The 9666-nt window shown below is 35.1% G+C and overlaps 1 protein-coding gene across 5 annotated transcripts in view; it reads left to right on the top strand.

Annotated features, from left to right (window-relative positions):
• Positions 1-9301, top strand: part of LOC107612260 (pleiotropic drug resistance protein 3-like) — an 11633-nt gene extending 2332 nt beyond the window's left edge. Inside the window, exons 1-24 of one of the 5 annotated variants that reach the window (XM_021102908.1) lie at positions 1273-2042; positions 2140-2162; positions 2287-2355; positions 2778-2935; positions 3023-3108; positions 3229-3313; positions 3603-3762; positions 3850-3926; positions 4009-4062; positions 4164-4254; positions 4340-4641; positions 4719-5314; positions 5402-5562; positions 5643-5746; positions 5835-5985; positions 6077-6288; positions 6388-6720; positions 6818-7108; positions 7338-7421; positions 7504-7637; positions 7849-8076; positions 8257-8428; positions 8522-8776; positions 8934-9301. In XM_021102908.1, the coding sequence (XP_020958567.1) occupies positions 3230-3313; positions 3603-3762; positions 3850-3926; positions 4009-4062; positions 4164-4254; positions 4340-4641; positions 4719-5314; positions 5402-5562; positions 5643-5746; positions 5835-5985; positions 6077-6288; positions 6388-6720; positions 6818-7108; positions 7338-7421; positions 7504-7637; positions 7849-8076; positions 8257-8428; positions 8522-8776; positions 8934-9212 (3768 nt within the window). In that variant the 5' untranslated portion in view covers positions 1273-2042; positions 2140-2162; positions 2287-2355; ... (1 more) ...; positions 3023-3108; position 3229 and the 3' untranslated portion in view covers positions 9213-9301. Of the gene's footprint in view, positions 1-1272; positions 2356-2777; positions 2936-3022; positions 3109-3228; positions 3314-3602; positions 3763-3849; positions 3927-4008; positions 4063-4163; positions 4255-4339; positions 4642-4718; positions 5315-5401; positions 5563-5642; positions 5747-5834; positions 5986-6076; positions 6289-6387; positions 6721-6817; positions 7109-7337; positions 7422-7503; positions 7638-7848; positions 8077-8256; positions 8429-8521; positions 8777-8933 lie in introns of those variants that run through there. The other 4 variants (XM_021102906.1, XM_021102914.1, XM_021102910.1 and 1 more) reach the window with 4 other exon arrangements.

Here is a 9666-nt window from a genome sequence, read left to right as displayed (position 1 = left end):
TTTAATATTTTTTTATAAATATATAGATTATAATAAAAAAGGGAATAGATTATTTTGTGCTTGACCCTTAACCATTATTAGTCAACTCTCCACTTCTTTTGATTAAAAGTGTTAGTCTCTTAATAATCAGAATTATATGGATGAGTAATGTTTTGTCTATGGGGAGTGATAGGGAACAATGAAAATTTTGAACAACATGAACAACCATCAATCAAATAAAAATACACTACATCCTAATTTAATACTACTAATTAAATTTACTCTTTTAATCTTATTAATTCACATTGTTTACACATTGTTCAAAAATCTTATTGGTTACCTATACTTTTCCTTTGTCTATTGATTAATTTTGTTGTAACCTAATAAATCCAATAGTTGACTCATTTGTTATAGCTCAATTGTAATAGGGTCGACTCTTAATAAGTTATAACTCAAATGATATATTTTTCTCATACTTATTTAAGAGGTCGGGTTTGAGTCTCCTTATCTTTGATAAAAAAAAAAAGAATCAACTAGAGGTGTACATGACTCGATCCAGGTCGGAGTCAGATCAAGACGAACCCAGTTTCACCCAACCCAATGCACTCTAACGGGATTAAAAAAGATAATATATGTTTTAAATTAATTTCAATATTACGTTATATTAATTATAAGTTTATTATTTTATTTTTAATCACAGTTATTGAATTAAAAAATAGATCAAAGAAGCATGAAATTAGAATTTATGGATAAATTCGAGTTCAAATATGGATATCAACTTATCGGCAATAAGTATATATATTTTTTTTTATAAATAAGTGCATCATAATTTTTTGACATAAAGTTTATCAAGATCCGAACTTCACTGGTTTAGACCCAATTTTAGTGTGATTCGAAAGTAGTAAAATTTTACCGAGTTTAGAGTTGGATAAGAATTTTAAAAATAGACCGATCATTATTTAAAATTGGATTCGAATCAAAACAAACGATTCACCCGATTCATATACACTCTTAAAGTCGACAAAATAGCATCCATCGAATGAACTCATTTAACTAGTTTAGATAGATGGATTTTTTCCCACGAACTAGCCCTTTTAATTTATTCTTTTTGAGAATTAATCGGTTTAAGGTTTTTTAACATCTTGTTTTCACATACCTAATTTTAAAGATAAAAGTATGGGTTAATAATCAATTTCGTCCCTAAAAGATACCTCAATCTCCATTTTCGTCCCCAAAAGTTAAAATTAATCGAAATCGTCCACCTTACCTGATCACGTTCGTCCTTCCGTCATCTCCATAGCTGAGTTGGCAAATGTCCGCTCACGTAGGCCGTTAACTGCCAAGGTGGCAGAGAACAGAAACCACGTCGTTTCGGTAGAAACCCATTTTCCTCAGCTCCCCCAACACTACTCCCCCTATTCACCATAAACGCTCCAAGAAACCCACCATCGCCTTTGCTCACTCCCACAACCATTCCAGAGCGCTTCATCATCTTCTTCTGTCTCGGCTTTCAAGGGCTCTAGCGCTTCATCATCTTCTTCTGTCTCGGCTTTCAAGGGCTCTAGTTGATACTGTGTCATCTGGGTCTATGCAACATGCACTCTTCCTGTTCGACAAAATGTCTCACTCTTCCTGTGTCATCTCGGTTTTTATAATTTATGGGGAAGAGAAGTGCATTGCTATGCGCTCAAGATGGGTTTTGAATCAGATGTTATGGTCCAGAACATGGAATGCCATGATTGCTGCATATGTGCAGAATGATTGGTACATGAAGGCCTTAAAGCTATTTGAAGAACTTTTGAGTGGGTATCTTAAACTGGATACAGTTACTATCGCAAGCATCCTTCCTGCCTATGCAAATTTAGCATCATTAAGGGAGTGCAGACAAATTCATGGTTATATCATGAAATTGAATTTTCACTTGAATACTTTTGTTTCAAATGCAATTATGCATATGTATGCAAGTTGTGGAGATTTAGCGTTAGCATGCAGGATTTTTCGTGGAATGGCTTGTAGAGATATAATATCATGGAACACCATCATAACGGCTTATGCAATTCATGGTATGGGGAGAATGTCTATTGAACTATTTTCCGAGATGAAGAGTAGAGGAATTGAGCCTAATGATAGCACCTTTGTTTTCCTGTTATCTGCTTGTAGCAATTCTGGCCTGGTAAACGAAGGTTGGGCATACTATAACTCGATGAAATTAGGGTTTATCTACTCTAAGGACTAATTTGACGACTTAAACAAGACTTATCTTGTCATCAACAACATGCTACAGCCTGACATTTTTCACCTTGGCAGTTAACGGTCCACATCAGCGGACGTTTGCCAACTCAGCTACGGAGATGACGAAAGGACGAACGTGATCAGGTAAGGTATCTTTGGAGGACGATTTTGATTAATTTTGACTTTCGGGGACGAAAATGGAGATCGAGGTATCTTCCAGGGACGAAATTGACTGTTAACTCATAAAAGTATGTTCATTTAAGTCAGATAAACAAATTGGCCTGATATATTTGGTTTATTTTGACTACTCTAATTCTATCATGTACATATATGTAAATATGGTAAAATAATATTAAAAAACCAATATTATAAAAGCCAATTTAAATCAAATACTATAATATGTTGTCAAACAAATTATTATGAAGTCCAGATAAGTTTTTATAGAGTTTAGATTTTAATATTTCTTTTAGTTGAATTTTAAATATTATTTGAAGAGTTTTTGATTTTTTTTTTTCATATGTTGAATATTGACCGTATAACGTTGGTTTTCACAATTTTATGGTTAGGTTAATATATTATTATTTCATCTTTGGTTTGAAGAGTTGGTATCAAGTTACCCACTGTGGAAGTGAGGTACCAAAATCTTACTATAGAAGCGGAGTGTCAGGTTGTTAAGGGCAAGCCGATACCAACTTTGTGGAACACCCTTAAGGGGTGGATCATTGTAAGTAACATCTGTAATTATATATAACTTCATTTCACACTTCATATTTTTCTAACTTCTAACATTCGTTTCTTTTGGTGGGAAAAGGATGCAAGTAAATTGTTAATCCTACGATCTCGAAAATCCCGGATAAGTATAATCAAAGATGCCAATGGCATTATTAAGCCTGGAAGGTATGTTTATTGCTTACAAAGTTAAGTAGTGCCATTGAACTTTGATAATCGGTATTCAGTAACATAAATCATAACATGATTGTACTAGTGCTTTGTTTTCAATGCTTGATTCTCTTACAGGATGGCCTTATTGCTTGGCCCTCCAGGAAGTGGTAAAACAACACTATTGTTGGCTCTGGCAGGGAGACTTGACCATTCTCTCAAGGTTTTCTATCTCTAGGCTTTTTTCTTGACTAATTTTCTCTATAATAATTGCCTAATTGTTGTTTGAAAGTGGCATGTGCTTGCAATATTGGATCTTTCAAGCATTGCTTCATTAATTTGTCATAAAAAATTTTTTTGTCTGCTAATATATAGTACCACAAAGGAATGAATTATGAATGAGGTGGAATGAAGCTCAATAGTTGATAGTTTCTATTTAATTTATTTGAATTAAAATGGATCTTTTGCATGCTTGTTCTATTTTCACATGCATTCTATGTGTTTTTTAATAGGTAAAAGGGGAAATTTCTTACAATGGACACCCACTAGAAGAATTCATTCCTCAAAAATCCTCGGCTTATGTAAGCCAATATGATCTACATATTCCAGAGATGACAGTTAGGGAAACACTTGATTTCTCTGCACGTTGTCAGGGTGTAGGAATCAAAGATGGTAGGTAACTATATTTCCAAAAGGCAAAAGAAAAACAGGTTTAGTTAAACTGGCTTGAGTATATGTTTTGTTTTCCTTGTATGAAAGAGCTTCTGAAGGAAGTAAGCAGAAGAGAGAAAAAAGCAGGAATAATGCCGGACCATGATTTGGATGCATATATGAAGGTACAACACCCCACATCTTTAACTTTTCCACCTCCAAATCTTGTTGGAGAAGATAGTCTGACTGAAAAATTTTTCATTACAGGCGACATCAGTGAAGGGACTGAAGAGCACTCTTCAGACAGACTACATTTTAAAGGTGGCATACAATTTTTCTCCATGGATTTAGAGTTTAGTAGCTCATATCTTGATAATTTGTTGCTGTTTTTTTGACTAATTGACTATTAAAATGCCTTACAGATCCTTGGTCTCGATGTCTGTGCTGACACATTGGTTGGAGATCCTATAAGAAGAGGCGTATCTGGTGGTCAAAAGAAAAGGGTAACTACAGGTATCATTATTATATTTATTGTAATCATTTCATTATAACTTGATGTATGAAGTGGCTATGATCCTGACTTTGGGGCCTGATGAAGGAGAAATGATTGTTGGACCAACAAGAGCTCTCTTTATGGATGAAATATCCAATGGCTTAGACAGTTCCACTACTTTCCAAATAATCTCCTGTCTTCAGCATATGGTGCATATCACAGATGCAACTGCTTTGATTTCGCTCCTTCAGCCAGCACCAGAGACCTTTGATCTCTTTGATGACATTGTCCTAATGGCAGAAGGGAAAATCGTGTACCACGGTCCACGTGATTGTATAGTTGAGTTCTTCGAGGACTGTGGGTTCCAGTGTCCACCACGAAAAGGCACTGCTGACTTTCTTCAAGAGGTATATAAGTTAAGTTTAATCTTAATTGTATTTTCCTTTATAATTTCATAATGATTTGAAATGTTTGTTAAAACCAGGTTATCTCTAGAAACGATCAAGCACAGTATTGGAGCAGATCAGAAGAACCTTACATCTATGTTACTACTGAACAGTTCATTGAGAAGTTTAAGCATAGTTCATTTGGCAAAAAGCTGGAGGAGGAGATCTCAAAGCCATTTGACAAGTCTCAGAGCCATAAGAATGCTCTCGCCTTTAGAAAATACTCGTTAACAAAGTGGGAATTGTTTAAGGCTTGCATAATGAGGGAGTTTCTTCTGATGAAAAGGAATTCTTTTGTCTATGTATTCAAGTCAACGCAGCTTGTGATCGTTGCATCCATAGGAATGACTGTTTTCATTCGGACACGAATGTATGTTGATGCACTTCATGGGAATTATTTCATGGGGTCATTATTCTATTCACTCATCATACTTTTGACTGATGGATATCCAGAACTTTCTATGACAATATCAAGACTTTCAGTGTTCTACAAACAGAAAGAGTTGTGCTTTTATCCTGCTTGGGCCTATTCAATCCCTTCAGCTGTTCTCAAGATTCCACTTTCATTGTTGGAATCTTTCATTTGGACTGCACTTACTTATTATGTTATTGGTTACAGCCCTGAGGTTGGCAGGTTGGTACACAATAGAAAGCTAATTTTATTCTTCAATTTCTTGCATTATTGTAACAATGTTTCAACTCATGTTCAAATTTTTCTCAGGTTCTTTCGCCAATTCCTCCTCCTATTCACTTTACACATGTCATCAATATCGATGTTTCGATTTATTGCCTCAGTTTTCCAAAATGTGGCTGCTGCTATGACAGCTGGAACTGTGGCCATACTATATGCTTTACTATTTGGTGGCGTCGTCCTCCCAAAGCGTGAGAATCTAGGACTCTCTTGAATTTTGAGCAGATAGTTTTTGTTCAAATGATTATTCTTAGCTGCTTTTTTGTTCTAGCCTATATGCCATCTTGGTTGCGTTGGGGATTTTGGATATCTCCTTTGTCATATGGAGAGCTGGCTGTGACGGTGAATGAATTTCTTGCTCCTAGGTGGCAAAAGGTAATACTGTATTGAAACTTAAATTTGTATGAGTTTCTTTTGATAACAAAGATTCCTCAACTTTCTGGTTTTGTTTTTCTTAATGAAGATGTCTGCAAACACAACATTGGGTCACCAAATAATGGAAAGTCGTGGTCTCAACTTTGATGGCTACTTTTACTGGATATCCGTTGGTGCCTTACTTGGGCTCACTGTTCTGTTTAACACAGCTTTTACATTGGTCTTGTCTTTCTTCAAGGGTAAGTTACTCTCTTGTAGCTTATTTGGGGGCATGTTTCATGTTAACTACATTTTTATTCATTAAACTTCACTTTGGCATTCTACTCTTAGTTCCTTCACGTTCTCGCGCTCTTATATCTTCCGACAAGCATTCAGAGTTACAAGGAAATCAAGAAAACAATGGTAACTTTGCCGGAAACATCACTCCAGTTGAAAGTACAACAGAACCAGAAAAAGGTCAGCACTCAGGAGGAATGGTTCTGCCTTTCCAACCACTAACATTAGCATTCCGTGGTGTGCAGTACTATGTTGACCCTCCTATGGTACTCTTCATGATTGAGTTCCAGTTAGTTGTTACTTACAAATTAAGTTAGATTTGTCTCCATGGACATGGTTGTATAATCACATCATTTTGAATGCAGGAAATGAGAAACCAAGGATTTAGTAAAAAGCAGCTTCAGCTTCTTTGTGACGTTACAGGTTCATTGAGACCAGGCATATTAACAGCACTGATGGGAGTCAGTGGTGCGGGGAAAACAACTTTATTGGATGTTCTTTGTGGAAGAAAAACAGGTGGTACTATAAAAGGGGATATTAGAATCGGTGGCTATCAAAAGGTTCAAGAAACATTTGCAAGGATCTCAGGTTACTGCGAACAAAATGACATTCATTCTCCGAATATAACAGTAGAAGAATCCGTGATGTTTTCTGCTTGGCTTCGGCTTCCTCCTCAGATTGATGCAATAACTAAATCTGTACAAGTTTCTTCTTATAGCAGCATGATATTTCTGTGACATTGAACTTGTTTGTTGGATTGGATTTCATTCATTTCCTCTAATAATCATTTCTCAGGAATTTGTAAAGGAAGTCCTTCATACTATTGAGCTGGATCAGATCAAAGATTCCTTAGTAGGCTTGCCAAATGTTAGTGGATTGTCTACCGAGCAAAGAAAACGGCTAACCATAGCCATTGAGCTTGTTGCTAATCCTTCAATCATATTTATGGATGAACCAACTTCGGGTCTAGATGCAAGGGCAGCTGCAGTTGTTATGAGAGCAGTGAAGAATGTTGTTAGAACAGGAAGAACTGTCGCATGCACCATTCACCAGCCTAGTATTGATATATTCGAGTCATTTGATGAGGTATACTGTCCCTTATGTAGATTCCGAATTGTTTTATAATCATATTACTGTGATGAAACATCTTAAATGGCTCCTTTAGTACTCTTGGTTTTAGCAATATCTCAGACAGATATTTCTAATGTTAATGAAGTTGTGTGTTTTCAATATTTTCCTGGCAATTTTAAAGGAAGGGTGTGTTTTAGATTCATGATTTTACTAAGTTAAGGTTCTTGTCTTCTGTTCCCTTCAGCTAATTCTCATGAAAACTGGGGGACGCATCATCTACTCTGGCCCACTTGGTCAGAACTCAAGTCAGGTTATTGAATACTTTGAGGTCAGTTTGATGTTACTCTTCAGGAAAGAAGTTATTGTTTGCAAAATCTTGTTTTACATTCTTGCAACTTGTTCTCATACAGAGTATACCACGGGTGCCAAAGATTAAAGACAACTATAATCCGTCAACATGGATGCTAGAGGTAACTTCAGGTTCTGCAGAAGTTGAAATTGGAGTAGATTTTGCCCAAATTTATAGGGAGTCAACTTTATATGAGTAAGTTATTCATATAATTTTGTTATGTGCAACTAATTGAGAGAATCATTTTACTTGCTAGTACAAATAAAATTGCAGTAATATATTAAGGATTAGCATCAACATATTAGTGAATAATTTGACTTTTTTAAAAAATTGAAGCATAGCCTTGGAGACAACTACTTTTTATATGTTTTTTCTTTTTTAAGAATTATTATTCATGTGAGTGCAGGCAGAACAAAGAGTTAGTTGAACAATTAAGTTCACCAGCTCCTGGTTCCAAAGACTTGCATTTTCCTTCTCATTTCCCACAAAATGGTTGGGAACAGTTTAAAGCATGCTTATGGAAACAACATTTGTCATACTGGAGAAGCCCTTCATACAACTTGATGCGCATAAATTTTGTGATTGCTGCATCCCTTCTGTTTGGGATACTATTCTGGAAGAAAGGAAAGAACATGTTAGTGAGCATAATTCTACTTAATATAGTTTCCTAATAGATCATGTTTTCTTCATTTTTCAAAAACAGATTGCTGCTATCAGCATTCTTTAGATATTTGGTGTATTTATTTAGGAACTGATTTTGATGCAATATTAGCGTTTAAAAAGTTTACTTCATTTTTGCTTATTTCCTTTACAGAGACAACCAGCAGGACTTGTTCAATGTATTTGGTTCAATGTTCATTGCTGCTTTAATCTTTGGGATAAATAACTGCACATCAGTTTTGTCGATTGTGGCAACAGAGCGCATTGTTTTGTATCGCGAAAAATTTGCTGGAATGTACTCTCCGTGGGCCTATTCATTTGCACAGGTTCACCATTCATGTTCTGTTCATTTTCCTTTCTTAATTGGAAAAAGATGTTGAAACCATAAACCATTTTTCCATTTTTTCCATGTGTTGTAGGTGATAATTGAGGTTCCCTATTTGTTGACTCAAGCTGTCTTATATGTCATAATCACATACCCTATGATCGGGTACCATTGGTCTGCATACAAAATATTTTGGTCATTGTACAGCATGTTCTGCAACCTGCTATACTTCAATTACCTAGGAATGTTCATTGTTTCATTCACACCAAATGTTCAAGTTGCTTCCATTGTGTGTTCTTCTGCTTACACCATGCTCACTTTGTTTTCTGGATTCATTGTGCCACGTCTGGTAAGTTTTATTTGAACTGAAACCTCTTGGTTAGAGTATAAGATGCTTACCATTTTGACTAATCTCATATTTGTTACAATTATACATATTTAATAAATGAAATGGTAGATTATTAGTACCTATTAATGATAATGTGATGGTTGTTTCCTCATTGCAGCAAATTCCAAAGTGGTGGATTTGGATGTATTATCTATGCCCCACGTCGTGGGCACTGAATGGGTTGCTTACTTCACAATATGGAGATATAAACAGAGAGATATCAGTAACAGCCTTTACAGATGCAAAAACCAGAACAATTGCTGAATTTTTAAGAGACTACTATGGTTTTCACCATGATTTGTTAGGTGTAACTGGTGCACTTCTCATTGTATTCCCTGTTATATTTGCCCTTCTATTTGCATACTGCATTGGACACCTCAACTTCTTAAGGAGGTAAAATCGTTTTGTAAAGAGTGCCCCTATAGAACCTTCATGTCACAATATGTAAATCATTTGATCAATAAAATCTTATTCTTGTGTTTCTGACTTTCTGTACAATATTTGTTAAGTGTATCTTGTGACATGCATTCTCTACTGTTTGCTCCGACCACAAAATAAACTGAGGAGCAAAAATTTTTCTGTCAAAATAATCACTTAATCAGTATCTATTCATCTTTCTTTCATTATTTTTTTGGTTTTAATATAAAGAAAAAAGTGTTGAACCTTTTCCTGATAGAAAACTCAGAATAAACTATATAGCTTAAGCAAAGTACAAATGCAACTTATATCAGATAAATAAAGGTCCGGATTCAAAAAATCTAAAAAAAAAAATCTAGAGCTAAAAAAATTTAAATGTTGTTAAATTCGAATAAAATAAATAAGTAGTTTACTAAATGTGAAAGTTTTTTTTT

Source organism: Arachis ipaensis, chromosome B01 (assembly GCF_000816755.2).
Source record: "Arachis ipaensis cultivar K30076 chromosome B01, Araip1.1, whole genome shotgun sequence".
Lineage (NCBI taxonomy): Eukaryota > Viridiplantae > Streptophyta > Magnoliopsida > Fabales > Fabaceae > Arachis > Arachis ipaensis.
This window is presented reverse-complemented; position numbering and strand designations above follow the sequence as displayed.